Consider the following 12,029-nt stretch of genomic DNA (forward strand, 5'->3'; position numbering starts at 1 on the left):
CTCCTACCTCTTTTGTCTGTAACTCACTATTATTTGTCTATTTGTTTTCCTGAGAAACTATCTTGTAGATAACAATATGTAAAACAATAACCATTGATAATTTCCTACCACTTTGTCTGTAATTTGGTAAGCCCCCCCCCATTATTGCTATCCTTCTCTTACTCTTTAAAATAAAAAAAAAAGAAAAAAAAAAAGAAGAGGTACAGAAAGCAGGGACGCTGGGAGGGCATGGGGAGTAGATAAAGATGGCTCTCACTCTGCTGTGTGCAACTCTACATTGAGGGGAAATTTTACTAAGTTAACCACGTTACTTATCTTTGAGAAAAATCTGTGATACAATATACATCAAATTTACCACTGGTAGCTCGTGGCATTAAGTAATTCACATCATGAGCAACTACTACCACTATTTGTCTCCGGAATATTTTTCATCTTGTAAAATTGAAATTCTGGGGGCTGGGGATTTAGCTCAGTGGTACAGCGCCTGACTGGCAAGTGCAAGGTTGTGGTTTGATTCCCAGTACCAGAAAAAAAAAAAAAACTGAAATTCTGAAGCATGATATTATTTTTGTAATTTAAAAAATAATTTACCATGAAGTACTTGGAAAACAAATGACTGGCTTTCATTTCTCTTTCTAACAAAAAATAAGAAGTACAAAAATGATTTCAAACTTTTCTCAGAGGAAAAATCCAGCAAGATTCAACTTTCTACCAAACATGACTCTCAAAAAATCCACAGATTAACTACACACTGCTTTTCCTTAAATCTAGGGGGTTAATCATAAGGTGTGCAATTGCCTCATCCACCAATAACAAAGAAAAATACTGCTGATCACCATCCCATCATGCCAGCAACTATAAAATGCATGCTAATTTCAGAGATGTTAAAAAAGTGTATCTTTAAAAATAGATAAATCACTGTAGGTATCAATATTTTCCTGTAATGCCTAAGGATTTAAAATTATTAAAAAAAATAAAATTATATATTCTATGCCACTTAAGTGTTGAACAAAGCATCAACAACAAATTTGGTATATATAGAACACTACGGTATTACCGATACCATATCAAACACTGTATTTCCTTTTTACAAAGGAATGCTCCTTTAAAAAAAATGGTCAAGTAAATTCAGGAGGAATGAAGAAATAGTATAAAGAGAAACAAAATCTACCTATAAAAGGACAAGTCTTTCGCAAATGTGAATGAAGGGCATTGTACACAGAATGTGTGACAATCTACACACACTCTGCGACGTGGTCACATGGAAGGGAAATGATTCCCCAGCCCTACTCCAACTCAGGAAGTCAGTGATAACACTAACCTGGCTCCCACGCAAGTCAGAGTACCTGACTGCACGCTCCTTACACAGAATTAGTTTTGTTTGTTTGTTTAGTAGTTAAAACAATTCTTTGAAAATGTAAATGATTTCAGCAGTTGGCACATAATAAAGGTTAATTCTGAATAATGCCCACTCCTATACAGTAAGTGACTTAAAGATGTCACGTGTGTGCAAAAAAGCAGAAATCACCTCCAAATGAACATCTCATCACTTGCCACCAGCCACAGTCATACTTCCTCAATTTCTACCTGTACAAAACAGATACCCTCAAAACACAACAAAACTAACTCACAGGGAACACAGGCTTGCTAGAGGTGAAATGTATTTCTATTCATGGTACTTCTGAAATTTAATTCTTAGTAGTTTGTACTATCTTATGACTGACTTTAAAAATATAACGAATAAAAGCAATTTATTAACACATGCCATGCCAGTGAACCAAAATGTGATCCTGAAAACAAACCAAGTTAAATGTGTACCTAAAGGGGCCGACCCCAGAAGGCAAGAACACTAAAGCTCTAATTCCAGCCTCCAGAGGAACAACCTGTTAAACAGGCACTCATCTATAGGGCACACGTTCTCAAATCAGGCCACTGGAGAGAGAATCTTCATTACTTTGACTAAATTATTCTTTGCCTGGGTTTCCTTATCTGCAAACTAGAGGTAGCAATAGTGTATCTGCCACGAGGTGTAGTGGTATATGCCAGTAATCCCAGCACCTGAGAAGCTGAGGCAGGGTAACAGTAACACCCGAGGGTTAAATGAATTGTAAGTGTTAAGAAGTTTTCCTGCCACTCTACCAGCATGACTTCTTATTAGTGAAGACAGGGATTTGCAAAGAAAGTAAGGTAGTAAAAGAAGAAGTGAGGGAGACAGTAAAGTGTGGCTGGATATGGAACAGTCAGTTTCGGCTTGTCACATTTCTGGCTAAAAACTCAAACCTCAGGATATGTACTTCGTGTATTAGAATTCTGTTCTATTATCTATCCCATGTCAGAATGTTACATGGTACCAACCTAAAAGGATTACATTTTATTAAGTGTTTTACTTAAAACACCAGACGCTCATATTACACTGAGGCTCAAACTTCTTTCATACTAGACCAAGGATTAAAATTTGTTCTCATAGGGGCCCTACTTCCCAGGAACCCCCAGAATAAACACTGAACAGGAAGCACTAGAGACAGGACTACCACAGATGTAGTTAATGCTAATGCCTCAACTGTGACTTCAAATGGCATGATTTGTCCAAGAAGAGCAAGTAATTAATTTTAAAAACAGGCCATCTAACCTAAAATTCATCCTTAAAAGCTTTTCTGCAGTTTCACAGTAACTCCACCCAATTATTATCTGTTCCTTTTTTGGTAACCCAAGGAAAAACCGCATGTCCTTTTCTGTTCTAAATGCCTGGTGGTTTGAAGGAGCTCTCCCAACATGAAGCCTTTGTACGCCCTCCAATCATAAGAAATTATGATCTTTTCAATTAGGGTAACTTTAGCTCACAGCTAAAGTTAAACAGCACTCTACAAAGTGAACAACTTCTGGAACATAACTCTTAATTCACCATTCTGGGGGAGGGGGAGCAAAGGCACATTAATAATCTCAAAGAATTGAAGAAACGTTGCTGAACAAGCAAGCTGGCCCTCCTTCTGCAGTAGAAACAGGTCAAGTTCCATAATTTTCATAAGCAAATGTCAACTTTGCCATCAACACATGTTACCGGAGCTCTTAACGGAAACAACAGAGCACTGCAGAGGCCCTTGCCAGAAAGCTCAATTTTCAGTGGACTGATACCCAACTCTTTCTAAAGCCCAGATAAGGTAGCTGAAATCTGAGAGTGCCAAGCAAATCTTCCATTCCCCTGGATTCCTAAACACTATCCCTGTACCAAGTGAAATCATGTTAAGAAATGCAGCTAGATTGATACTAGCTTAGCGAAGGAATGCCTATGCTGTGTTAGACCCTGGTATCACAGTCTCCATTTCTACTCAGTATCATTTTGAGAAAATCTATGTAAAATTCATTTCTGTGCAAAAAATGATAGCACAATCACTGTACTGCAACATTTGACACCACAATCAGTCATAATATATGGTAACTTTTAAAAGTAACAGTATATATTTGTGAAACGGCTTATTAAAAGAACAAAGGCAGACATACAAAAATAAAATTATGCAGAACTCTACCCCAAAGCACTCACTGTGGTTATTTCTGCATGGAGAATCAGAAGGATTTTTATGTATGTTTTCTGTATTTTCTATATTCTCTGATATACATGGGGGGGGCGTGATTGGAGAAAAGTTTACCTGGGGGAAAGCTTTGAGCTAACAAGCACACAAAGAAATAAAAATATTTGACAACAGCAAGTTTTACTTTTGTAACAAAACATCTCTAACTGGTAAAAACTGAAGGAAAAAGGGATATGACTGAATTCTTTAAAGTCTCACTTTAAGTTCTACTAATTTTTATCATGAAAAAGGTGGGGAGATCTTCTCTAAGTTTCCCCAAACCACCATTAAATACACTGTCTGCTGGTCAGAGTGTGACATTTGAAAGGACTCATGATAAAATCACCTCAGCTATAGCTTCTCATGCCTTCTGGCTAAGATGAAGCACAAAAGCACCTCAGAAGCAAGATTCAAAGAAAAAGGGAGACTACTGGTCTTCCTCTGCTGAACTAATACATATTAGGAATCAAAAGTACCTTCTTCCCTGTTTTAGCAAGGACTTAAGACAACCAGAAAGCATGAAGAATGAGCAAGAAAATGAGGTCAAAGAGAGATGAGCGTGGGAGATGAAAAAGAAAATGAGGCCTGAGAAAAAGAAAGGCAGGAAACCCATTTGCACAAACGGCAAAATCATGCCAGAGGCTGCCCCGCCCAGCTCGACACCCAGGGCAAACCCTGGGTCAGTCAGAGTGGTTCTCTCAGGAGACGCCCACACAACCCAGAGTGAGTTCGTGCGGGGAGACTTCTGTGCCATCATACGACCTGAACATGTGGTAATGCTGGGTCCACATTCAACTACAAGCTTCTGGGGGGTCTACCAGAAGTCACAAGGCTGTGTCCTGTTGTTCAGAGTCAAGTAGGACTACTTCCAACACTCAGACCAGGGGCGATTCCTCCCCAGGTCCACTGTGAGGATGCAGGACAGATGTGGTATTTTGTGGGAACACAGTTTGATGGTGCACCAGTCTTAGTTTATCCTCCCCCAAAAAGTGCATAGAGGTGCTATTCTCCACTAACAGGCACATCAGCCACGGTCCAGGTGAAAATTCGGAGTCCTCAGCCTGCCAGGTGATTGATGAAGGCCTCTCTGGGGCTGAAGGCACACCCCACCAACAGGACATGGCTAGCATTATTTGGCCCACTCGCTCTGTCCTCCGCCTCTGTATCAGGAGCTCTGAATAGAATGTACTGACAGTTTCACCTTTCTGAGCATATTGTTTCCAAGTATGTGGCTTCCTCCTTTACAATCTTCAACTGACTCACACTGTCCTTAAGACATGACTAATCTCAAATCCTTTCTGGAATACGTGGGGAACTATAACAGAAGGTAAGTCAAATTATACTCTTCAGTGTTGATCCTAAAAAAATAAGACTTACAGGGAAAGCTGGTATTAAGGAGCATTTTTCTTCTCAATTAAGCTGTTGGCAGTGTGGATTACAACTTCCCACCTTAACAATAGCCTGGACACCAGCCCAGAAGGCATTTCCAAAGTATTAAGAGCTAAGACTAACCTGCCCTTTGAATCTAGGTTCACAACAAACAATGGGAACAGTCACCTAGAGAGACCACAAATACACTTTTTGAAATTTAAGAATTAAAACTCAGAGTGTAAATGACAGAAGGCAAATTCTGATCTGCATTTAAAGCTTACAATACTGCCAAACTGTTCTGTTTAATTTGTATACTGCTGTTGAACTCTTGAAGTACAGCACCTGCCCAGCATGTCCAATGCTACAGATTTAATCTTCAGCACCATCACAAAAGAAAAAACCAACCAAAAAATTGTGAACAAAATCTAAATTTAAGAAAAAAATAACGTTTAATGCAAATAATAAAACCACCCTGAACTTACTCTGGTCTTTGCAAATTAGCATCTCCTCGTACTGAAGCACTACCTGAAACCCACCTGCTTACCAATAGCCAATAGTCATCCTTATTAAGAGTAAGCACAGAATAGACTAGACTCCCTCATCTTAGAGGACTGTCTGAAGTGTGTGAAGCAAACAGGCCCAGGGCCAATTTAGTAACCTGCCCAAGGTCATAAAACTCCTAAATATGGAAGGCAGAATGCAAACCAGCCTGACACTACAGCCTCCACAGGCCAGCCCATTAACTTTCCATCCCACACACTTGTCTCCTGGCTTATCACTCACACTTCTTTTGTACTCTTGCTGCTGATAAGGCTGAAGAAACAGTCATCAGGGATAAGGAGGGCAGCCTTACACACACTTCAATCACTTCTACCTGCCCTTTGTCTGCCTGGCTTTTCAAGAGGACAAAACCTGCCTGTCAGGGACTCCTCTATGCTGGATTAGATTTAACTCTAAACCACAAAACTTGACTCAAATGTTACCTTCTAAAACCTTCCTTCTGTGTGAAGCTGTTTGCTACTCAAAACCCCGTCCACTTATTTGTGGACATTATCATCAGAAATATACACAACAAAGCTGAATACACAAGCAGTCTTTGCACCTATGATCAATTTACAAACCATATGTTCATGGCATCACTAGCTACCGTTTCAATAATCTCCAGGTTTTGTTTCTTAAGCACCAACCTCACATCAACTCAGAGTAGAGTGCCCCTAATTTTTAACTATCTACAGACAAATGTATTTGTGAACAGAATAAATGCTGTGGCTATCAATGCTTCAGAAATGACACTGCATTATGGTGAGAAAGGCAGACAGTTAATGCTGTCACCTGCTTCTCCCAAACATCACTCAGAAGCAGGCAGTTACAATAACTGAACAAAATACGCTTACAATAATCAAGTAACTACGTTTAACCTACACTGCAGGACAAGATTAACTATTACCACTCAGTGAAACAAGAATGGCCACGCCCACAGTCCAGTGATGGTGAAATTTTAGACTTTTCCGTGACACAAAGACCCTGCTGCAGCATGCCGCCAACAGTTTGCCACCATTGCTACACACCTCAACTTGGGGCCCAGGGAGCAAGAGGCCAACTCGTCAGCTCTGCCCAGTGGGCCCCCACGCCTTCAATTTAACACAGTCAAAATCTAACTAAAAGCTCTTCCCAAGAGCTGTCCTTTTAGCGGAGTCCCAAAGCGCTAATAAAAAAAAAAAATCATTCAGCAGCATGATGTATGTTTCTTTTGCTTAATTTTAAACAAAAGCCCTCATACTTGTCCCATGGTTTCACAATTTAATCTCAAATAATTCTGAATGTCTTCAAGAAAAGTATTTCAGCCACACATTTGTTTTCAGTGCAGGGGACTGGTGAGTCTGCTACCACTGAGTTACACCCCTACCTCCAACAGCATTTTTAATGGTTAGAGAGGTAGATCACAGTACAGATGAATCTGACCAGTCATGATCCATACCCCCTAATGAAGGAGGTGAAGATACTTCAATTATCTACTTCACAGACACCATTTTTAGCACATCTTTAAATTCCTCTGGAAGATTTCTACAGCAACTGCTAGCGCTCAGGAGAGATGCATTTCAAAGTTCTTGATAAATACTGCCACAGTGGCTCTCAACAGGTACCAATTTGCTCTTGGGCCCTACTCCAGCCACCCCCTAAACAGTAAGGTTGCCAAGTCATCTTCTGAAACACAAATTACATCAAGCTACTCTCCTGCTAAAATGCCACCATCTAGATACCTATAACCCAAAACCCAAACTCCCAAACCTGGCACACAGGTGCCTTCCTTCAGCCTGGCCCTGTGTATCCCTGACTGCCACTCCACTGACCAAAGCTCACAGCACAGCTCAGCCTGAATGAATCTCCTTTCCCACCCATCCCTTCAGCAGTACCTCCTGCTATGTCACCTTTTAGGAAACCTGCTACTGTCTGTCTCAAACACTCTTACTCATCCTTCAAAACTCAGCAGGAAATAAAGGGTGGGAGTGTGGGTGAAATCACATTTCATTCCCATTCATCTGGGGAGTGTAAGCCTCACTCTTTTGCACAATCATTTTGTTCCCTTCCATGGACTAAACTGTGGGACTAAAGCCCAGTATTAGTAACTGACTTTCAAGTAGCTAGCTGCTTAATTCATGGACAAGGAAATGTCAAACTACCAATGTAATGAGAACGCAACTACACATAACCCCCACTGCTGACCAAGTCTAGCCCCAGAACAATCTGTTGGTGGACACCAAGATCTCGAACCATAATATATAAAACCACACTCACTTTCAGGACCACACTTTTCTCCAGTTTTCTACAAGTAATCTGTAACCTGAAGAAGGTCATGCTCAGAAGCTCACTTACAGGTTGATTGTTTGGATTTTATATGTAAAAGCCTTCCATACAAATGTGCCAAAGTGAAGTGCACTTAAAACAAGTACTGGTCTGAACTATTTAAAGATAATCATGGTTTACTTAGCTCAAGCAGGAAATGAATGCTGAGATAGAAAGGGTGAGGCTCATTAAGGCTGGTAAAGGAATGGTCTGCCTTCACTCAGCACATTAGCAAGAGGTCACTGACTGATACAACAGTATCCTGAAACAAGATTCCTCTATCTGCAGCTAGTGTTTCTCACCCTTTCTTCCCACAGTCTCCTACAGGCAGATACTAATCTTTATATGCGCTCCTGATCACTCCGAACAAAAAAGAGAAATCAACCAGGCCTTCCTTCTCAGGAAGTAGAGAAAGACCCTGGGGAGGTAAAAAAGAAGACAAGAAAGAAGCCCTGAATTAGCTCAGTGTTCTGGGGATTAAAATGTACTAAAAGGCTAAATGTGTATGCATTTTCTTTTTATCAAAATGGTGACTTTAAAAAATCTAAATCACACAAAACTCTTCCAGCAAGAACAGGTAGGTGCAGCCAAGAAATGTTTGAAACAGATGACAAAGGGGACCTTGTCCACAGAATATTAAAATATTATTCAACTTCTAATAACTTCAAAGGGTGGTACTGGCAAAAGAACAAAGGGAAAGATCAATGGAACAAAATAGGAAGTCCAAAAACATAGTTTGGAATTCTGAGTATGGTGAGGATGGCATTTTAAAATGGTAGGGAAATGAAAGCTTACTCAACACACAGCGCTGAGACAATGTATTTTTGGAGGGAAAAGTGAGCTTTCAATGATCTACCCCTTCTAGAATCAGAAAAAAATGTTGCCTTTAAAAATCTCCCCAGGGCAGTAACTTTCTGAGCTTAAGAAGAAGGATCTAACATCACAAAGGGATAGATTATGTGTTACATAAACATGCAACCTCTGTATATCAAATAACTAAGAAAAAACACAAAAATATGGAGAAAATATGAATTGCAGTTATTTAACCCAAGACACAAGGAATTCAGGTTCCCACAACCTATTGATCATTAGTGTAATAAATTCACAGGAATCACGGTATCATTTTAAAGTGAAATTACCTAGAATACAGATAAATGTGCAGAGGAGTCAAATTATTTTCTAGTACCCATTACTAATTGCGTACTAGTGTCTGCCCCTCCCATCTGTAATGCTATGTCCCCAAGACTCAGGGTCTGGACCCACAGGACCCCTGAATGTATTTGCTTTAGAAAGGGACGAATCCCAAGCACATCTGAAGGTTTTCATGAACAGGACCACTCTTATGAACCGAACAGCCATGTGTCTACTCAGGGTATACAGAAGTTAGCTTTGGCAGGTTTAGAATCTGCTACACTTTTGAGTTTTTTTGCTGCTTGCCTGCTTTTTGCAATTTGTTTTCCGTCTGCTATTAGCCCGTCACAGCTCTGCCATCTCTTGGTGGCCCGTACCCCAACTTCAACATACAGCACATCTAGAAGGTACACGAAGTACATAAGTCTAGAAGGTACTAAAAGTACATAAAGATTGGGCTGTTCTATCATTAAAATGCAGTAATTGCAATGTGAACAGGCCTATCTTCTTGGATTTTTCAAGGGCTTTTTAGCTACCTTCTACTCAGACAGCCCCTGGCCAGAGGCGCTTGCTTATTACCAGTCCCTACGCCTGAATTCTGACATTTTCAGTACTGTCCTATACCACAACACCCTCATACTGAAAGTGATGTCATCTCATTCCTCCACAAACAAAAAAGTTTCGTGTAAAAATGAAAGAGTTTTTGTTTTGTTTTGGTGTGATGTTTTTGAGACTTTTAAGATAAAAAATTAATTTTCTTTTTAGAAATGTAAAACAAGCCACATTCAGCTCCAAACTAAGGTTCCTCATGTGCTAGAAGATTCAAGATCAAGCCCACTTTCCATACAAAACTGCACAGAATTTTGAACTTCAGAGCTCAGTGTGGACTTCTGGCCCAGACTGCAAAGCGGAACAAAATTATCATGAACTACACCCTATACCCTCCATCCCAATTCAGGCCTTCCCTAAAAGTTCCTTCAGGCTGAAATCATCTTGTGCCATCTCTATAGCCAGTTTAAGCACAAGGAGGCAGGCTTACAGGCAGGGACCCTAACCTGCAAGGATAAGGCCACCCTCAGGCTCTGGGTTCTTGGACCTCTTCAAATCAGATAAAGAAAAGGGCTGTGAGAAAGATGAAGAATTGACTTGGGACGTAGCACTTCCTGGAAGGGGTTTCTCTCTCAGACAGAAGTGTGCTTCTACTTTCCCCACTCACCTAAAAATAAACAATGAGATAAAGTCTTGACACATCCCCTACCCCTCTGAGAAGAGAGGCAGCAGGAGATGAGAAAGAAGGCCAGAAGTCAGAACATCAAGCCTGAGCTTTGGGTAACCATTGCAGAGTATGAAACAGTAGTAGTCTAGTTTGCATTACATTTTCTGAATGGTGCGACAGGGCCCCTGTTGATTTATATACAATTACTTTGTAAGCATGAAAATGCATTTGTTGGGAGCTAGGGATAAAGGGTCACACAATCTGCTATTTGAACAAACTACTTTAGTAATTGTTCCCTGAGCTGTGATTTCATATGGCCTGCCACCAAACTGCAGTCATGTGGATTTATTTGCAAAACCATAAACAATTTAGCAGGCTCATCCATTTCTAACATGGACAAGGGTGTGAAATCCCAGGTTAGTCATGGAACACCTCCATCTGTAGGTTCCCAAATCACTGCCTTAGTCTGTATCTACACTACCTGCATTCTAAGCTCTTCAGCAGCTCAGGACTGTTCTCGGCAGAAGGTGGGCTCTGGCCTTAAGCACGAGGTTCAGGGAAACATGAAGGAACGGGGATCAGCCTATTCCAAAGGCAGCCCTTCTCCACTGCTTTTTAATCTTTTTCTTAATCTTTACTTCCTCCCTAAAAGAAGCAAACACCTGTATACGCCTCTGCCTTTACAATACCTAGTGTCTGAAAATTTAGACCAACATTGCGTTGCCCTTAAAAGTTGATGCCCTAAAGGAACTGCTTACACACTAAGAACACACAACAACGAGCAAAGCCCTGCTCAGCAATGACTGCCCTAAAAGTTCCCTCCCAGAACACGTGTGCTCTGAAATCGTCCCCGACACTGGTTTGTTCTGTGGCTGGCTCAACTCCAAACTTTATCCATACACTAAGTGTTTCTGTACTTCACTCGCATAAAGTTTCCACCAAATCCCTTTCCTGAGTCGACAACCCTCTCTTACTTTGAAAGTGCAGGACTCCAATACAAATCTGACTCGTACCATGCCCGCCATTCCAAAATCATCTAAGACTACTGTGGCTAATCCCTTTGTTAATCCTGAGCATGACTGCAGCCACGTTTATGACTCATTTCGCCAACTAGAGCCCAGTTACTGGATAACATTTCGTACATCACTTTAACCGGGCTAATGAGTCTTCCATTGAATCGGCCCCGGGAACTGCCTTGCACCAAGGTCCTTTCTCTTCCTTCAACGAGCTGGTGAACTAACCGCACAGGGGGCACCCTCTTTCATTTAAGGAAATATAGCACTTCTAACGGTAAAACCTAACGTGCACTATGCAAAGGCTCCACCTAGCCAGATTCATTTACTCGGGCTCTAGCTTTCTGATGCCAAAGGTGCACATTTTAGAGAACCAAATTATAACCTCACTGCAACCACTATCACAGGTACACTACTGTGCTGTGAGTTTTCGCACAACACAGGAGGCAGCCCCGCTCAGGGAGGCCCTTTTCACCGAAGAGAAAGCTCGCCTCCCTACGGAAAGCTCAAGTACCCTGTACGGGGCCAGGGTGAGAGGCACCCGGAGGAGCCACCTCGTCCTACTCCATCTGCCCAGCCCGCGATCTAGAGCGTCGCCCCCACCATCCCGCCTCTCAAATCTGCTGCCCAGGCCGGGCATCGCCCGAGGGCACCCCGATCACCCAGGCAGCCCGGGTGTGGGTGTGGGAAGCGGGCTAGAGCGGGAGCCAAGGGGAGCCCGCAGGGCCGCCCGCCGGGATGCTGGATGCTGCTGGGCGGGCGGCGTCCGAGGAGGGGCTCACCTGTAGGCGGCCACGGCGCGGGTCTGCAGGTATTTCTGGGCGGTCATGACTCCCACGAAGATAAAGTTCCCGTCGCGCTGGCCGCCATCCGGGCCCGCGCCGTGCG

At 41.9% G+C, this 12,029-nt stretch overlaps 1 protein-coding gene across 1 annotated transcript in view; it reads right to left on the bottom strand.

Moving 5' to 3' along the window:
• Chsy1 (chondroitin sulfate synthase 1) overlaps positions 1 to 12,029 on the bottom strand; it is a gene marked incomplete in the record, with an annotated part of 65,868 nt that overhangs the window by 52,581 nt on the left and 1,258 nt on the right. The window contains 1 exon segment of the mRNA XM_005381708.2: positions 11,924 to 12,029. Within this exon segment, the coding sequence (XP_005381765.2) occupies positions 11,924 to 12,029 (106 nt within the window).

The sequence above is a fragment of the Chinchilla lanigera genome, unplaced genomic scaffold, assembly GCF_000276665.1.
Source record: "Chinchilla lanigera isolate Chin_1 unplaced genomic scaffold, ChiLan1.0 scaffold00015, whole genome shotgun sequence".
Taxonomy (NCBI): domain Eukaryota; kingdom Metazoa; phylum Chordata; class Mammalia; order Rodentia; family Chinchillidae; genus Chinchilla; species Chinchilla lanigera.